Source organism: Notothenia coriiceps, unplaced genomic scaffold, assembly GCF_000735185.1.
Source record: "Notothenia coriiceps isolate Sejong01 unplaced genomic scaffold, NC01 NC01_scaffold00006140, whole genome shotgun sequence".
NCBI lineage: Eukaryota > Metazoa > Chordata > Actinopteri > Perciformes > Nototheniidae > Notothenia > Notothenia coriiceps.
Window position 1 is genome coordinate 25,519 of NW_011338841.1, and position 19,739 is coordinate 45,257.

A 19,739-nucleotide genomic window follows, 5' to 3' on the forward strand; every position below is an offset into this window, starting at 1 on the left:
AGGAAACGTAGCCAGAGGTGCGCAGCACAACTGGCTGAGCGGACACTAGGCTATTTTTTTATGTTGTGTACACAAGATGCTGCACGCGCACTCACCAAGGGAGAGAGAGAGTCTGGGGGCTCGCGCTGGATGCTCGAGCTGTTGCGGTGTCAACGCTGGCTCGCGCAGTGGTTGGTGACGCTGCTCCGGTCCTCTCCCGGGTCACGGAGCCACTGCAGCCGTCAGCATGTCCCCTTCATCTGGTCTCCCCAGACAGCCCTCCTCCCAAACCAATGTAAACGTCTCGTCCTGCTGTCTCGCGCCACCGTCTCGAATGGCTCAATGGAAAAACCGCTCCTCTCGCTCACAACAATCTCTGCACCCACAAAGATGGGAAAGCAAAACACAAAAGGAGGGAAAAAGATTAAATAATGGAGAGCTGGGAGGTTGCTTCACAGTCTTGTCCGCAAATAAAGTGCAGACATTACCGCGTTCGAGCCCTGTGCTTCGGTTTTGGTGACAGGCACGGAACTCCACGGTATGCGGGAGGCGAACACGGTGTGCGTCTCTGCCTCTGCAATTCCAGCTCTCCGTCTCTCGTGCGCCCCAGTCTCCGCTGTGCCTCTCCAACGTGCCTGACTGTCAAAGCCATCCGGGCACCCGTAGCTGGCCTCACTTCACACTTGTGGAATTGTGGGAACAGTAGTTTACTTGCAACTGAAAGAGAGCAGGCTTTATGAGGAAGAGATACACAGACAACAGTGGGAGGAACTGCCACTGAAAGGGATGGAATAGAGACTAATGATAATTATATTTTATTATAAAACCTAAAGTAAAAAAATTATTTACGCGTGGTCTATACTAAATTGCCTCAAGGGACAACAAATGTATTTACCTTTTGTACATATTGTTGTTTCCTTAAAGCAAAAAACTGAAGAATAAATCCTCACACAAGCTTTCAAATGTTACTTCATGAAAATACTAAAAAAGGATCATAGGCCTACAAATGTAAATGCAGACCAAAGGAAAGTGTTATTCCTCTTTGTAAATTGCAATGCGATGGCATCTTTCTTTGACATAATCTAAGGAGGAAGCATCAAACCAGAAAACGCAAATGTCCAAAAACACACAGAAAAAGAGACATTAATTAACCCAGTAAAGATATTTGATCTTTATTACAATAACATGACAGGGGCATCTCATAAAATCACATAAAGGTTACACTCTTGTCAAATAACATATTTGAAACCCTGTCTGTCCAGGGTCCACGGACATTGATCATTCCCTTTATGTGTAACATTGCATTCTGCCTTCCCAATGGATGAAAACTACATGGTAACTAGATATAAAAGTCTTTGTGATGCACAGACCTATCTGCGTTAAATTAAAACAGCAAAAGAGACAGTTCTAACAAAATTCTAATAGAAATGATCAGAAAAACAAAAAGCAGTCCTTTCCACCTCTCCTCTCAGACTTTACTAACATAGTATTGAAGGTAACGCAGATCCATATTTTGACCACTTTAAGGCACAGTTGCAAACCAGTTCCCTCTTTCAGGAGATTGACATGACAAAAGCTTTTTTATTTATTAGTCAGATTACAGTTTGAGGAGGAATTTTATTTAACCTCAAATGTCTGTGTACATAAAATACCTTACAGTAATGCGGCAATTAAAGACTTTCGTTTTCGATTTATCTGTTCATTATTATAATGTCACAATAGTAAAAAATATCCAACCCATTTGTCTCTGTCCAAGGTGAAGTATTTAAATGTCATGCTGAGTGTGAGACTGGCTGAATGTGAGACAGGCTGAATGTGAGACAGTGTGAGACAGGCTGAGTGTGAGACAGGCTGAGTGTGAGACAGGCTGAGTGTGAGACAGGCTGAGTGTGAGACAGGCTGAGTGGTAGACTGTTTTTCCCAAACCCAAACATATTCATTTTAACATGAAATAAAACTGAGAAAAGCAGAACATCTCCATATTTTAGATACTGAAAACAGCACTTTCTAAAATAACGATTTTTTTGATTGGCAAAATGGTTGGCAATTACTTATTTTTTGATGCGCAAATCGACTAGTTAACTAATCTTTTGCCGCTGTACGTCCCACGTCACAGGGTTCACTTCCTGTTTTCTGAAACCTGTTGCAGCTTTTACCTTTTATGGATCCATATATTTATCAAACAGTTGCCCTGCTACACGTTTCTTCAGAGGAATCAGAAGGATCTGCACAATGCACATATGGCAGCTGAACACATCATGTACCAACTCGACTCCCCCCCCCCCTCAACCAGCTACTTCTTCTTTCTGTTCCTTGTTGTCATGGTTACAGAGTAAAGCAACATTACTGTGAGGCCTGATCAGCAGAGCTCTGACGCTTCAATGTGGTTGGCTGATCGTTCCTCAAGCTGCAGTGATCAATAATCAAAAAGGAGGAAACTGTCTTTAAAACAATAGAACAAGGCAATGATATGTATCTTAATATGTGTGCATGTACAATAAGTGTGGAACAAATATAACAAAGGCATATCAGTGTATCTGCATGTAATACGTCCACATCTGTCTGTCTCTCTGTTTGTCCATTTATTGCTCCACATCTGTCCTGCGCGTTGTGCGGTCACAGGTTGTCTCCGGGCTGGTACTGCGGCTCTGTGGCCGTGAAGTAATCCTCCAGGAAGGACTGCAGGTACTCGAAGGTGTGCCTCTCGTCGGCCTCACGCCTCCAGCACTGCACCATCAGTTCATGGAGCGAGGCGGGGCTGCCCGGGGCGCAGGGCATCCTGTAGCCCCGCTCCACCTGCTCCAACACCTCACGGTTGTTCATGCCTAAAAGGATTGGGGGGGGGGTTTGGACAGAGGATAGGGAAAAAGGGTTCAGAGAAGGAGGATTGGATTAAAAACAAATCATAAAACACAATAATGAGCACACATTGGATAAATCGGATATGGAGGGAGGTAAAACATATCAAAATATTAATGGTGTTGTTCATGGTAACTCACGAAACATTTCAAGGATGACATACTGCATTTTTAACCTTTGAATGAACTAGGATGCATCTACAGGTGGTTACATTAAAAAAGAAAACCAACCTAGGATCTTGGATGATCATTTAAAAAAAAAACTGGAAAAACTTTATTTGCAATTTATTTACTGCAACACTTTGTGGATTTATTAAACTATATAAACGGCAACAAACTGGCAATGAACCAGATCAAAAGTGTTATCTTTTAAGATTGTATTCATCTATTTAATGTCACATTTGGGTGAGGGAAAAGGATGACCTGTGTGCTTTCTTTCAAGGCAGGGTTGCAAGTGATTAAGAAAAGGTCTCCTCCTCCTTACCATTTACTTTTATAGTACATTTGAAGCACTCAACAAGAGCTGTCGTGCAGTTTGTATTGGTTGAAAATGTGAGTAAACCTTTAAAAACTCTTTAACCTTAATCACCTGTCCAGGCTGTTTATGTGAGAAAAATGTGTTCTTGTCCCATTTACTAAGTGAAAAATTATAACAGCAACAGAATGTTTACTTCCAAAGTTGTTACTTAAAAAAATGTAAACTATATAGATAAGTCTCACACAGCACATTGATTGTGTTTCTTCAAGGCTACATGAGTTTAAGAAACAGCAGTACCTGGGTAGGGCACACGTCCCTTTGTGACGAGTTCAGTCAGCAGGATGCCAAAGCTCCAGACATCTGACTTGATGGTGAAGCGTCCATACAACGCCGCTTCAGGAGCCGTCCACTTGATGGGGAACTTCGCCCCTGAAACCATGGCAACACAGTGAAGATGCATAATCATATAATTAGGATAGGTTATGTATAAAAATATAGGCACGGAGGGAGAGGCAGACACTCTTAATCATCGCACTCATCATCACCGAGCAAGCGTGGCTCTCATCATTTGTCTGTCTCTCACACTCACACACTTAATATCTCACGTAGTTACCTTGTCTGGCTGTGTACTCGTTGTCCTCGATGAGCCTAGCCAGGCCGAAGTCAGCGATCTTACACACCAGATTTTCTCCAACGAGGATGTTGGCCGCTCGCAGGTCACGATGGATGTAGTTCATCCTCTCGATGTACGCCATCCCAGCTGCAATCTACACACACAGAGAGAGAAAAGAGATCATTGAGATAGTGAAAACATGTCCTTAAGTCTGTCTTTGTGTGTCTGTGTTGAACTCACCTGTGCAGCCATGTCCACCAGCTGAGGCAGCTTCAGACTGTGACCCTCTCCGTCTTTCAAGAAGTCCAACAAACTTCCTGAAAAACAAAGATTGTTACATAATGACTGGAAGTCCTTACGCCTCCTGTAACTCAGATATGAGTATTATAGTCCGATTCATATCCAGATATTTTTTTGAAAATTCATTGTGACACTATTTAGTAAATATCTGTGTTTGTCCTGCATGAACATCCAGACTTTTTAATCCTAAATATTTGTGTGAAGGCTGAATTTATGTTTTACCTGCCCCAGGCTACCTTCACACAGGTCAAAGGGAATCCCTTGATATTTGGATATTGTCCAGGGTGCGTTCCAGTACCAATACTAATATAATCTTTAGTATGCCAAAAAAAGATATGGCATATCCCAATACATAAGCCAAGTACAGTATGGCAGAAATACCAGGATGTCCTACTGCTGCATTTTACAAGCCAGGCTTTCTGGCTATTTTACCCCATCATCCTCTGTGCAGTATAAAGTATATCACACCGACTAAACCACCAGCATATAAACAAGTGTGTTCCAAATCACATTTTTACTTCAAATGTCCTGCTAGCCATAAGGTTCAAGGACCAAGAATGATGTCCCAGTTATATGCATAGAGCATGGAGCAGTTGATACTTTCTAATGGCAGCTGTAATACAAACTAAAAGTAAAAGTATGATATTTGGAAGTGAGCCTGAAGCGTACCTCCCTTCCACCAAATGTTTTGAATGTAGGATAAAAGACTTGACTATTGAACATTTCAGTTTGATGTCTTGTCTGATGCTAGTCCACAAATATAAAAACAATTTGTTGTTCTATGAATGGTTGAAATTTTGAACAGATGCTGATTCTTTGAGGTGTCCATTGCAGCACAGGGTGTTGCATTATTATTATTTAAGTAATTATATCATAACTGATATAATGTTATCTATTTCTATTATCCTGTATATTTATTATATTCATCTTCATCCATCTTTTGTACATTAATTATTACATCATTTTTTCAAATATTCCTCTTAAAGGAAAAAAAACACTGCTGATTTCTGAAGAGCTGATTTCTTAGAGTCAGCGAGGTTTCAAACATAGAGCAGTTATTCACACTGTATCTACATTGGTAGGCATGACAGTCTACTCAGCCTGGTACCTTGGCTCATGAACTCAGTGATAATGTAGATGGGCTCCTCTGACACCACGGCGTAGAGCTGCACCAGCTTGTCGTGGCGGAGTCTCTTCATGATCTGAGCCTCCTCCAGGAAGGCCTCGGGGGACATGGTCCCCGGCTTCAGAGTCTTCACCGCTACCTTGGTGGTGCCGTTCCACATGCCTGGCATACAGACAATGATATGTTAATACACACATGGACACACAAGGACATGCTGCGCAGGCATGCACATCCATTTTCTGGCATAATTACAATGTGATGGCTGTATATACAGTACATATATGCACTATACGTATACTAGGACATATACAAAAACACAATATGCAGGCAATAACACAAACAGGGTTATACTGCTAGTGCATGCAAATGAGTGCTAAGATCATGCATGACATGAGACAGAGAGCTGTAAGTAGGGATGGAGGTTTTCTAATCTTACATCAACACCAGCAGTACCTGAGGCACACGGACAGGCACATAGCTTGGCTGGCTTTGAGGAGAAATTCAGAAATGTGAACACATCTGAATTTTGCTTGTGAAACTGTTTGACAATTCTAACAAAAATTGGAAATACATCACGTGGGAATACCAAGCAATAGGGATAAACATTCAACTTTACCTACATACACTGACACAAATGACGTGAAGCATTACTGACAATCTTAGCTACAGGACAGAGACGGACAGCGCTGGACAGACATTTCTCCCTCTCGCCTGTACGGGGCGTCAGAGGTTGGCGGTGTAAGCCTCACCCATCCAAACGTCGCCGAAGCAACCTTGACCCAACTTCCTTTGCATGGACAGCGTATCCCTGGTCACCTCCCAGGCGTCCCGCCCGAGTCCCATGGTGAGAGGGGTGGAGTTTTTACAGGGCATGGTAAGGTAATAACACAGCCCATCATTAGAGCCTGTTATGGGGGGAGGAGGTAGGAGCAAAGGAGGGTGAAGGTGTAGGGAAATGAAAGAGTGTAAGTGGGGTGTGAAGAATGGGAGAAAAAGGGTGTATTGATGGGGGGGAATAGAAGAAAGATGGGTGGGGGGGTGACAAAGAGGTAAGGTGAGATGATGAAACATGCACATGCAACAACAGGGGAGGAGGGGGAACAACTCTGCACACCTGGATGTAGAATAAATATGTTTTTTATGTATTAACTTCCCTTTTTTAACTTGCTTCTGTGCAATTTCTATCACACACAGAGAATTATTAAGGTTTTCATTGTGGAAGGTTCCATTCAATACATCACCTTTAAATATATTTCAACTGTGTGTGTGTGTTGAGTGTATTTGAGGCAGACTGAACGACACCCACAGATAAACAGGGCTTTACTGTGGGTGTCTTTACTCCAGAAGTGTTTACCAATGTTCTTGTCGACTGAAAACAACTAAGACTTAAATGCGTTATTTGAACATGTTGTTCTTCTAATGCTTTATTTTATCCAGGTGTGCGCCTGCTGTCGCCCTCCCCCACTGCAATACAGTCCCACCATTCATACCCATCCAGACTTCTCCAAACTGGCCGTTGCCCAGTTTCTTAATCAGCTGGAGGGATTCACGGGGAATCTCCCACATATCCTTGGTCTTCACTGATAAATCGGCCAGCTTAGGCATGCCCCGCTTACAGTTGGCAATCAGACGGCAGCACAGGCCTGCCGCTCTCTCTGAGAGACAGAGGAGAGACAAACAAGCAGGCAGAAAGTAAAGCAAGAAGGAAACAAAACAAGGAAGAAAGCAGCAAATGCAGAGTAAAAAAAAAGAACAAGATAGATTGCTTATCCGCTTATGCAACTGACAAGTAAATCATACAAAAGTGCACAAGAAACACTAAAACATAAACATTGTGAGCAGCAAGTACAGACACATAAAAGACGGAAACGAGCGACAGTGCAGTAAATCTATTTAAAAAGGTAAATGATATGTGGCCAAATCTCTCTGTTTGCTTTGATCCTTTTGTAATGTTAAGTCAGAAACTGCAGGGTTTTTGCTTCATTGACAAAAGCCACTAGGGGGCAGATGTACACAGACAGAGAGCAGAGGAAGTGGAGGGTGTGAACACTGCCTGTTACAACAACTGAATCAAGCATAACAAGTGGCTAACGGTCACAGTGGTGGAAGAAGTATTAAAACCATTTGCTGTATAAAGTACATGGAAGTTAAATACAAGTAAAAGTCATGTGTTCAAAATCGTTTGTATCTGAAAGTACACATTTGAACAGTTAAACTGAAAAGTACTTCAAAATTGTAGGTACAGTAAAAGTATTTACTTTCAACCACTGGTAATTATAGTATGACAGTACTAGCCAGGATGGACGTGCATCATAAACTGGCGACACACACACTTGAGATAAGAAACAAATTGTGTTGTCTGGCTTCATGTGTTTGTGTGCGTTACCTGTGTAGTGTACGACAAGCTCCTGCACCGTGTCAAACTGTGATCTGGTGGTGATGTAGTATCCTCCATTGTCTAGTTTACGGATCTTATAATGCTTGACGTGGTCTCCCTTGTTGTCGTCCCAGTCACGGATAGACAGAGAGTAAGCACCTGTAGAGAGAGAGAGGGGTAGAGCGTGATTAACGAAGGCGGACAAAGAAGCATAAAGTGGGGGAGAGGTGAAGAATAGAAAGAGAGAAAAATTGAAAGCTATCATATATTCTCTGTCTGTGTGCGTGCGTGTGCGCGTGTGCGTGCGTGCGTGCGTGCGTGCTCTTTACCCTTAGTGGTCTCGCTCTCTCGTATGAGGAAAGTCCCCCTCTGGTTGCCATGGCCCAGCAGCTGTCTCTCCGCATCCTTCCTCCCCATCTTCCCAAAATACCACCTGTGACCATGACAACAAAACACAGGTCAGCATCGCAACAGCTCACATCCTTTAACCTCTGACCTCACACTACTTGTCAATCAAAGAGACAATCTTCCAACTTAAAGTGTCGTTACTTATATTGCAGCAGATGTAGCTTTCACTAGTGTGTGTGTTTGTACACGTGCGTGTGTGCGTGCATGTGCACGTGTGTGTATACGATGGTGTATACTCACTCTTCTGCCTGTATAGAGTCGACAGGAGCTACGTAGTTGGAGGGGATGTAACCTGAGTGGCCTGTGTCCAAAGAGCGAGCCTCCCACCAGTCGCCCTCTCTGAAATAATCCCCGAAACACAAGAAAGAAAATATGAGGACAAAATCCTGCAAACTTCTTTTTCAGTTGATTAATTCTGTGTATATTTCAGAAAGACTGGAGATTGCTGATGACATACTATTCTAAACTAAAGCATGAATTAATAGGGGATATTGAACAGAATGTTCATACCTTTAGAAAGTTATAATTGACCTTATTTTACACCTAAAGTTAGCCTTTATTTGTTGGCAACCAATTCCTTTTGTCTTGTTTTTATTTGCAATGTGTCATTACAATCCTGTCGGAGTTTTCCCCAACATCTGTTAACAAATGGTAGTTTGTTTTTACTTACGTGTTGTTGATAATCTGGAATTTCTCTCCTTTCTGAAAAGTGAGGTCATCTTCAGTGCGGGCGTCATAGTCATACAGAGCTATAAAGAGAGTGACTCCACAACCTGCAAACATACAAACAAACCCACAACAAGAGAAGAGTTTCCTGTTATACACATATTTCGTACCTATCTATCATTTAGGGTTTTAATGTTTAAAGTGATAAGCTGAAGGTTCCTTAAGATACTTATTAACATTTCCTCTCGTCAACACTCACTGTGAAGAAATACCTTCATAGAATACATACATATATGTTTCATTTATTCAAGATTACTGTCAATATCACAATACCCACTCATCCATCTGTCAAAAATGTTTTGCTTTGTTAAAACGTATTTTTTAAATATATTGTACTCTTTTGAAGTGTAACTCTAGATGCATTTTTTTTGCTAACTGCCTGACGGAGGAATGTCACTCAGTCAACATTAAAAGAGGCTGAACAAAACGATGATCGGATTTTGCCGCATCTCAGTAAATAAAAAAAGATTGTAACTTGATAGAAGCTTCATATCAGCTGACTGAATTTTAAAATGCATTTTTCCACAAACAAGCACTATGGGTTTTTGTTTCTTGGATAAATATGTGGCCAGACTCAGGGCCAGTATAAAGAGGAGAAACAATTAAAGCTCCAATAAGTCTCTCGATGTACATATTGGCTTGTGAGCATTGATTAAAGACGTTGCTTTAAAGACAGAAGAGAACAACCCTCTAATGACGATGATGTGATCACGGTTTCTCTTGTTTTTAATAGTTTGAACGTTTTTAATGGGCTGCCCTATAGGTCAGTTGGTAGAGCTGGCAGCACATGTACCGAGTTGAATATCTGTAACTGAAGAAGCACTTGGTTGCTCTACTATACATGTATGGCACCCTGTACTTGGTAATATAGTTATTTTCACCTTCCTGGTTCTAGCTAACACGATAAAACCGTTAGACCGCCCTACTTGTGACGCCTCCAGGCCGCAGGTGTGCGGCGGTGCTGGGGAAGATGGCGCTGGAGGAGAAGCCCTTGTTGAAGTCGGGGATGGTCTGCGTCGGGTCGGGACAGTAACGGCCCTGAGTCAAGGCCGCGGACAAGCCTCCATCTGCGTTGCTAGGAGACAGATCTGTAGCATCCACTCCTGCCGCTGATGCTACTGCTTTGGCCGCCTTTTTCTGCTTGCAACAGGCACACCCCATAATAACCAGCACGGAGACAGCGTCTGTGAAAGCAAGCAGAGTTAAACAAACACTCCACAACTATTTCTCTCTATGTAAATGTCAATGTATTATTGTATTCATTGCTGCCTGGTGCTGTAGGCTGTTTGTTGTAGCAAATTCTTTATAAATATACATCTACAGGGAGCATTCAACTGATTTTACTGTTGTTTATTGCACTTGAAATTTGTTTTTATATATATACAGTATATATATATATATATATATATTTCTATTATTGCACTATATTTTTGTACCATGTACCATATTTGTTTTGCCAATAGATATGAATGTAGTTTCTCTTATCTAATTTTACCTTAATATAATAATCTTAAGTAACAATATGTTCTGTTTTCAGAGATAACACCCTAAGGTTTATTTAGAATAAAAACAAATTAACCCGTGTAAAATAATACTACGCATGAGTTACTCTCCAGAAACACCGGATCCTACATTTCCCATAATGCAACCAAATAATATCTTTAACCTGACCACTTTTCAAAACCCATATTTCCAGTTCAAAACAAAAATGTTCTGTCGAATCCCAAGCCGCAGTAACCCTGATGACAGGTGTCAGAGACGATGGTGTGTTATTTACTGTGTGTGCCAACGTGTGTCGCTGTCCTATCACTTGGGTATAGGTATTTAGGGTGTGTCGTATCACATCATTGACTGTGTTTGACCCCGGAAGAGCATATTGTTTTTGACCTCTGTGTGCGAGTGTTTTGTAGGTACTGTTCGATTTATTAAATTAATGGAATATGAATGGATATGGACTTATGACATATGCTACGAGAAGAAAGAAAACAGATTGTATTATGCTGCAACCGAAGACAAGCCTGTTCATTCTTCATTGAGGCAACAAAACATACAGTTTCTTATCCACACGGTACAGCGCGTCAGCCAGGTCACTAAAGGTTTAGCTCCTATGGGATATTCTTTTGTTTACATATTGGAAATCTCCTTTAGTCACAGAAGAAATAACAACTGAATATACAACTTCAGGCTGAGCAGCACTCCTTGTAACAAGTAAGCTGAAATAATGTTTAAAATGGTGTCTCCCCTTTAGTACAATGATTCAACGACTTAAGATATCATGACAACCACTTCTTAACAAAATTAAATAGAGAGGATTGAAAATGTAAATATAAAAAAATGAAAACATTGTGAACTTATAATCTTTACTAGTTCCTGTCTAGACTTCAAACACAGACTGACAGAAAGTGAAAGTATCACACATCAACAACATGCAGGTGGTCAATTAACTTAAGAGAAGTGTTAAGAGAGAAGTAACAAACTACTTCCCTCAAGCAGGAGGAGGAAGAAGTGGAGGTTGGAGGTAAGGCCGGAAGGAGAAGTCAACTTTTGTTTCTCACCTGATGTTGTCCTCTATCAGATCATCTGTCAATCACCATCGCCACTGGGAAAAAAAGAGGGAAGTGGTGAGGGACAAGAAGCCGAATGAGAGAGAAGATGAGTGGCAGAAAACCTGGGAAGAAGAAGGTTTTTGAGAATCTGAGAGAAATGCTCAAGAGCGTTAAAGCGTGAATAAAGAGATGTGTGTGAAGAGAGAGACAGAGACAGCTACAAAAAAAATGAGAGAGAGACAGCTTGAGATAAGCAAAGACAAAGAGAGATGTGGAGGTAAGCCACTTCCCTTTTAGCAGTTTCAAGAAGGGTTACTCTGGTCAACAGCTGTGTGTGTACATGAATGTGCATGTGCGTGTGTGTGTGTGTGTGTGTGTGCGTGTGTTGGTTTGTGGTGAAACAGACCTGTGAATGTCATCATTAGACAGATGTAACTGGCACAAAGTGACAGTAACTGAAAATGTGAAATGTGTTTCACAAAGATCCTCCTGTAGATGTGCACACATGTACGCAATCCTGACTTCCAGTTTTGGGTGAACCTCTTTGCATAGAAAGAGCTTGTTGACAAATCAGCATCAATGAGAGCATACAGAAAAGACTGTAAAACGTTTTAATTGTAGGACGAAAACATTTGGCATTGTTCCTCAGGAAACAAACATGCGTACTGCCAGTCAACTGTTTATTACTAGCTCACAGCAAAGGAAAACCACTCGTACATTAAAAATGGATCTACAGAAAGAGCCAGAAGGCCTAGCATACACTAACAGGAAATCATGCCCGACTCTGACCAGCTGCAAATAAATGACCCCAAAAACTCCCTTATTACCATGCGGTTTAAGTCTATTTAACACAGTCGATGAAACAGCCCTGCAATAAATCCCACAGTCAAGAATGTCATAATGATCTTCTTTTTTTAACTGTTTGAGAGAATCAGAATATGCAAGCAAAATATATTATATATATTAAAAGTTCTTATTCTATAGTAGGTATTTAGGTTTTGGACAGCTGGTTGAATAAGATAAGATTTCTGGAAGGAAATTGTGATTAGCATATTTCACATTTTTGTGTAGGCATTAAAATGATTGGCAGATTCACCAATACTGTGAATGATTTTAAATTGCACCCGCAGATTAAACTTTATGGTTTCTTCCGAGGCTATAGTTTCTAATGTTTAATAATTCATTGTAACTGATGTTAGAAACATCTCTCTGTCTGTCTATTGCAATCCAACAGCACACACAGGAGCCTCCGAACTGACTATAACTGAAATAAACACCTCTGAAAGTTTGAAATATTCTGTAGCAGATATACAGTTGCGAGAAAAAGTATGTGAACCCTTTGGAACTAACTGCATTTCTGCATAAATTGGTCATAAAATGTGTTCTGATCTTCATCTAAGTCACAACAATACACAAACACAGTCTGCTTAAGCTAAAACCACACAAACAATATGTTTTTATGTTTTTATTGAACACACCATGTAAACATTCACAGTGCAGGGTGGAACAAGTATGTGAACCCTTGGATTGAATAACTGGTAGACCCTCCTTTGGCAGCAATAACCTCAACCAAACGTTTCCTATAGTTGCATATCAGACATGCACAACGGTCAGGAGGAATTTTGGACCATTCCTCTTTACAAAACTGTTTCAGTTCAGCAATATTCTTGGGATGTCTGGTGTGAATCGCTCTCTTGAGGTCATGCCACAGCATCTCAATTGGGTTGAGGTCAGGACTCTGACTGGGCCACTCCAGAAGGCCTATTTTCTTCTGTTGAAGCCATTCTGTTGTTGATTTACTTCTGTGCTTTGGGTCGTTGTCCTGTTGCATCACCCATCTTCTGTTGAGCTTCAATTGGTGGACAGATTAAGTTCTCCAGCAAAATGTCTTGATAAACTTGAGAATTCATTTTTCCCTCGATGATGGTAATCTGTCCAGGCCCTGAGGCAGCAAAGCAGCCCCAAACCATGATGCTCCCTCCACCATACTTCAAAGTTGGGATGAGGTTTTGATGTTGGTGTGCTGTGCCTTTTTTTCTCCACACATAGCGTTGTGTGTTCCTTCCAAACAACTCAACTTTGGTTTCATCTGTCCACAGAATATTTTGCCAGTAGTGCTGTGGAACATCCAGGCGCTCTTTTGCAAACTTCAAACATGCAGCAATGTTTTTCTGGACAGCGCGGTTTTTAGTTGAAACCAGAAGTAGGCAGGTTCGCTCTTGAATAAAACGGCATTCACGACTTGTAGGTCCACGAGCCACTCCGGTCCACGAGAACGTTTGAAGTTTTGCACGTCCGGTACAAAGAAGACCGCTGTCGTCAGGCCGAAGGAGGTAAAATACTGGGTTAAATACGTCTTTTAGTCAATAAGTTTCCCAAGTGTTTGAAAAAAAAACGTTGACATATCATTACACGGTCCTATCTTACATAACGTGACGACACAACATAAACTGACTAATCACAATATTAGACAGTGACTCACCGGGGGAGGGCTAAGTTTGACCGTTGGAAAGTGAGACTGTGGTCCGAGTTGGGGTGCGGTGGTTGTGGTGGCAGGCTCCTTACACTCCCTTTGATGTCTCCTTGTTATTTCAATACCGGTCCGCTCGCTGTTTTTTGTTCTCATTAGTGAAAGTTAATTTTTTTGTCGTCTCGAGCGGTTCACTTGTCGACTGTCCAACTAGGTCAGAGTTTTTGGGGACTTTGAGGAGTTCCAGAATTTGTTGTTACCGATTTAATCGAACCGCGTTCGTAGTTTCCTTTCTGCTTCGTTTTGTTATACGTTTTTACATGTGTTCGTGTGTGTTCGTGCGTGTGTGTGGTCGTGTGTGTGTGTGTTGTTGCCCCGGGCGTGTGTCAGCTTAGAGTGATAGTCGCCAGCCCGGTAGTCCTCGATGTCCTTCATCGGGACATTCTCAGGACAGGTGGGAAAGGACTAGCGAGGGGAAAAAGGGACCTTTGACTCCTGCGTTTCATGTGTCGTGTTGTGGAAAAACCCTCAGGAGAAGGAGCAGAGGAGAGGTAGAGAGAGGAGGAGAGGGAGGAGGAGGGGCCTGGCTTCGAGCGACTTGGAAGGAAGTTGAACCGTACTCAAAAAAATTTTCTTCTTTTCCCTTTCCACGGAAAGTGTAGAAGTAGGAGGTGAGACGGAAAGAGGAAGTAGAAGCGGAAGAGTTTGACCACTGGTTGTCTTTCCTGAATCGTCGGTACCTCATGTGATTAAGTTAATGTTGTACTTAAACCTATTCTGTTTGTGTGCCTACAAGGCCTCCCGACTAGAATGATAGTAAGTATCACCAAAAAGGTCGACCAGTTAGAAGCACTATAACTTTCTAAAAGATTATTTTAGCCTTTACTTTAGACAAAATTTAGACAAACTACAGAAATGACGGGACCAAGATTTCCACAAAAATCCTGCAAAATCGAAAGAAACCGGGTCAGAATGTTATTTTTTCAGTAGTTTTCTTAGGAATGCGATGAACTGGGTGAAAACTGGTAGACCCTTGGGAAAGTGGTATGGAACGTTGTGCTTTTGCGTGGTCGTGCGGGTCTTCCTAGCATGTTTTTACAAGGGTGAGGTGGCTGTTGCCTTCCTGTAATGCCGAAGTGTTTGTCATTACACAAACACCTAGCCAACAGGCACACGCAGATTACGTTCCTTCCCGTTTTTTATTTTCAAGGTCTTTACGGATCAATGAGAATTAAATTTTCATTACAATGGAAACAGTTTTTAGTTTCACTGCATTCCCTAAGGGAAAAACTACTTGAACATAAAATTTGACCGGTTCTTCGATTTTTCAGGGATTTCTGTTGGGATCTTGGTCCGTCATTTCTGTAGTGGTCTGTCTAAATTTTGTGCTGAACAATAATTTGGATATGTAGCTTCTACCTGGTCTCTTTGTTGCACTTGAATGTATGTCTTAAGGTTTCTAATATAAAGTCTTTAGAAGTGGGTTCTTGTGTGGTTTTGGGCACACAAACTAGGTAATAGGTTTAAGTACACATTACACTTATACATTGAGTGGTGATTAGGAAAGACACTTTTATATTTTTACTTTCTCTTCCGGTCTCCACTCTACTTCTACGTGTTCGTGAAGGAGAAGAAAATTTTTGAGTAGGTTAACTTCCCTTCAGGTCGTCATCGAAGCCAGGCCCCCCCCCCCCCCCTCCCTCCTCTCCTCTCCTCTCTCTCTCTCTCTCTCTCTTCTCTCTGGAGTGTTTTTTTCCCAACACACAATGGGAGCAGGAGCTCAAAGGGTCCGCTTTTTCCCCCCTCGCTAAGTCTTCCCACCTGTCTTTTGAGATTGTCCCGATGAGCATCGGAGGACTTACCCGGCTGACTATCGACTGATGACACACACACAACGACACACACGACACCACGCACGGAACACGCACACGAACACATTGTGTATGAAACGTATAAAACGAAGCGAGGAAGTAGGAACTAGCCAACGGGGTATTAGTCGGGTAACAACCAAATTTTCTGGACTCCCTCAAGTCCCCCTAAGACACCTACCTAGTTGGGACAGGTGACAAGTGTAACCTCGAGACGACAAAAATTACCTTTTCACTTAATGAGGAACAAAAAACAGCGAGGGACGGTATGGAAATAACAAGAAGGGAGACACTCTAAAGGGGAGTGTAAGGGAGTCTACACCACACCCCCCCCCCCCCAACGTCCGGGACCCCGCCTGTAAGCTCGCCGGTGTAGGGAGGTACGGTCAGTTGATGGTGGTGTTACGTTATGTAAGGTCTGTTTGTCAACGTGTTTTCATACATTGGTTACCTTATTGGACCTAAAATCTCGGTATTTAAACCAGGTTTACCTTNTGACATGTGTAACTAACTCTCCATTATGCATTTATTTTATTATATATTATATATATATTTTTTTTTTAGCTCTGAGCCCAGGATTAGCCAAAAAGATAGGAAGCCTTTTTACAAGTTGACAGCGTTTAATAAAACAATGATACAATGATACAATTAAATTACAAAATGGCGACAGCTGCTGCTCTTCCTTCCACTGGCATGTGATGAGAAGGAGACCGACTTCCCTGCTTGTGTCACATATTTATCATCTGAAGTCTTCTCCCATTGGCTTAGAGTCGACTGGGGGCGGGTCCAAGGCACGTCCTGTCATTTTCTGATGTTAATTTTACAATTCTTATCTGTTGGTCATTTAAACATTCCCTAATAATAGTATTTCAGTGTCAATAAGTGAGAGTTAAATACAGTGTGTTTAGTGTGCAACACCACGTGTCATTTCTCATTGATTCACGTAGAAAACGTAACATTAGCTACATGCATACTTGTCAACCCTCCCGATTTTCGCGGGAGACTCCCGATTTCATTGCCCTCTCCCGGTTTCCTCCCGGGGTCATATTTCTCCCGCATTTCTCCCGATTTCAGACAAAATCAGATTTACACACGACTGTTTCCACTCGGACTTTAATACAGCTACACCATTGTTTGGTTTCCATGCTAACACGTCTCTTTAGTAGCGCGCGCAACTCAAAGTCTGAGAGGGTGAGGCAGATATTCACAGAAAACAGAACAAGAATCGACAACTACTCTACTCTCTGCTCACTCCTTTCCTGTAAAATACAGGTCAAGCCCACACATATGCTCCATCAAGGACGGTGCTACAGGCCGCAAGGCAGTGCACTTACAACTACAATAAGCATGTTAATGTTAATCTAATAGCTCCGGCGAACCACTAGCACCCCCCCCCAATTTTTCATTTTTGAAATGCTCCCGATTTCTGAGGTCTAAAGGTTGGCAAGTATGGCTACATGTTAATGCTACCAAAATCGTCTGAACAAACAGGACGTTGAGTGTGTCGACACTCAACATCCTGTTACAGAATAAAACAGTGTTATTAATTTTACATTAAGCCATATAAATATTGATTTTATTCCTTACAATATCAATATAACAGCCAATCAACATTCTGCACCTCTGTGTAGTTTAGCTATTTTTATTCTTTTTATAGTTTTTTTGATCTCAGATGGTTATTTGTAACAAACCATCTGGCCCATCAGGTGCGTGGCGTATTATAACAAATGTAAGATTTCACACTTGAATTAAAAATATATTGACATTTACCTGTACTTCCCACAGGGCAAACTTTCAAACAAACCAGTCGAAACATGTTGAAGTAAAATAGCAACAAAACAAAAAGTAGAAACAACACTCAACTCAGTAAACACAATGAATTAAGACTTTGTTTAATCTATAAAGGGTAATTAGCATTAACATTCAGGGTTAATTAACTGTGTTAAGAACCCTCCTCAGCAAAGAAGACAATTCGACTGCATCCTAGATTTAGTCTCTGACACAGGTGCTGTTCCACATGACTACATAGCACAGGATAACCTTCGAATAATTGCTTGTTTTTTTTGACAAATGATCCAGAATGTAAATGCACAGGAGAATGTGTGATTGCCTCGGCAGTGGAATTTGTATCTGCAACAAAACATGGGCTGGAAGGAAAGTATTCACACATGCATATACAAGTTTGAGACCACAGTTAATTGAGAAGCGCACGAAAACTCACACCTTCTGAAATGTAACAGCAGTCCTCCAATCTTTTCACACGTGCGAAGTTCACAGACTCTTATTCCTGCATTGAATCTGGAACAAAACATATTCACACCCGGGTTGTTTGCAGCAGATTGAAATTCCATTGGGGTCAGGGGGTGGTTTGTTACAAATAAACTTTTAATCATCTTTTAACAGTGTTCTCAGATGACTAATGTACTGAATATGGCACATTTGCACTGCTTCTGCTTTAATGTTTGAATACTTTAACCTTTTATTTGTACAATTTATTAAAAGCACCTTTATGAACGATCAAGGACACACTTCAGGTTCGATTCAATAGGTTGAATGTTTGTCAAAGAACCCTCAGAGGCAAGATGACAGCAACAAAAAACGCACAACTTACGTTTAAAAACGTTAGGTTGTTAAGTGTTTAATCGTATACGCTAATGTTAGTTTACTTTCAAAGTTTTGACTGTAGAGACTATAACACTGGGAACATCACATCAAAAGGATCTTAATTAACATAGTGTTTTATATATGCCAATGTTTCCCCCAAAATGCAAAGACAAAAATAACTGCAATTGGTGATATTAGTTTAAGGATAAGGTTGGTGTTATTTTTGTTTTTATTGACGTCATCAAATCCCTTGAAGACTTAATTTAGTTCACTTTTTATATTTGTATATATTTCCCTAAATCAGTAGGACACCTTAGTCTTAAGAACTAAAAACATTTGATGGGAACTATATTCTTTCATGGATTAATACACATCTGATGCTCCACAAAAAGTGGCTTTGTTCATGGTAATAAACATTATGAGTGTAAGGCCAAGCTTATCTCTGCATCTGTATTTGTACCTGTTTGTCACAAAAACTGTAGTAGCCCTAGTTATGATACCTCTAGAGGTTTTTTCATCTCCGCTCTAAATAAATAAGCACAACCTCTTAATCTGCTCTTAGCTCAGAGTTAAACATCCCACTGCAGCCGACTGGCTTTGCACAATCTGCTTTTTTTTTAGATCATCAAGCATTGAAATATATTTCCAGCTGAGCTTAAAACACATACATAGATTTCTATTTCCCCGGAGTGGAACAAGGCAACAAAACTTAAAGTGGACCTATCATGCAAAATGCACTCTTGTACGTCTTTTATACATGAATATGTGTCCCCGGTGTGTCAGGGAACTCACCAAGTGTCAGAAAGCACAACCCTCTCTATTTTCCGCCATACCCAAATCTCTAAAAACGGGGCTGTAACGGATCTGATACAGACTGATCCAGATTTGAATTAAGAGATTTGGGTATGGCGGAAAATAGAGAGGGTTGTGCTTTCTGACACTTNGAGAGAGAGAGAGAAGAGAGACTCACAAAAAAAGGTGTGTGTGTGTACTCTCTGTCCTCAGTTTCCAGGAAAAAGGGGGAGCGATCAGAAGGGTGGACAGGAAACTCTAACAGGGCTTACTTCCTGTAGCTCTCCTGATGGCCGACCTGATAGTGAATCAGTGTGTGTGTGTGTGTGTGTGTGTGTGTGTGTGCGTGCTTGTGTGTGCTTGTGTAACATTTTTGCATATTTTGCTTCGTCCTTTCCTTGATGTTGCCCATAATAGCCATTGTTGGTTTTAAGACTGAGGAGTTTCAGGGGGATTTGTGGATGGGATCAACCTGTCACTGTTCACTTGGAGCTCTGCTGTTTTTTAATGAAAGTGAATTACTCTTGTTTTTTTGTCGCTCCCTGCCATAACCTTTATTGTTCTTCCTCTGTGAGATTTCCCTCACATTCCTCA

The 19,739-nt window shown here is 41.3% G+C and overlaps 1 protein-coding gene across 2 annotated transcripts in view; it reads right to left on the reverse strand.

The window, feature by feature from the left end:
- Positions 1 to 1,132: 1,132 nt before the first annotated feature.
- The window catches only part of yrk (Yes-related kinase), a 23,035-nt gene continuing 4,428 nt past the window's right edge, over positions 1,133 to 19,739 (reverse strand). Inside the window, exons 2-13 of one of the 2 annotated variants that reach the window (XM_010768956.1) lie at positions 11,421 to 11,464; positions 9,792 to 10,049; positions 8,810 to 8,912; positions 8,380 to 8,478; positions 8,061 to 8,164; positions 7,741 to 7,890; positions 6,104 to 6,259; positions 5,337 to 5,516; positions 4,169 to 4,245; positions 3,929 to 4,082; positions 3,613 to 3,744; positions 1,133 to 2,804 (exon numbers count right to left, since the gene is read on the reverse strand). In XM_010768956.1, coding sequence (XP_010767258.1) covers positions 2,596 to 2,804; positions 3,613 to 3,744; positions 3,929 to 4,082; positions 4,169 to 4,245; positions 5,337 to 5,516; positions 6,104 to 6,259; positions 7,741 to 7,890; positions 8,061 to 8,164; positions 8,380 to 8,478; positions 8,810 to 8,912; positions 9,792 to 10,026 — 1,599 coding nt within the window. In that variant the 5' untranslated portion in view covers positions 10,027 to 10,049; positions 11,421 to 11,464 and the 3' untranslated portion in view covers positions 1,133 to 2,595. Of the gene's footprint in view, positions 2,805 to 3,612; positions 3,745 to 3,928; positions 4,083 to 4,168; positions 4,246 to 5,336; positions 5,517 to 6,103; positions 6,260 to 6,844; positions 7,010 to 7,740; positions 7,891 to 8,060; positions 8,165 to 8,379; positions 8,479 to 8,809; positions 8,913 to 9,791; positions 10,050 to 11,420; positions 11,465 to 19,739 lie in introns of both variants that reach the window. The other variant, XM_010768955.1, reaches the window with a different exon arrangement.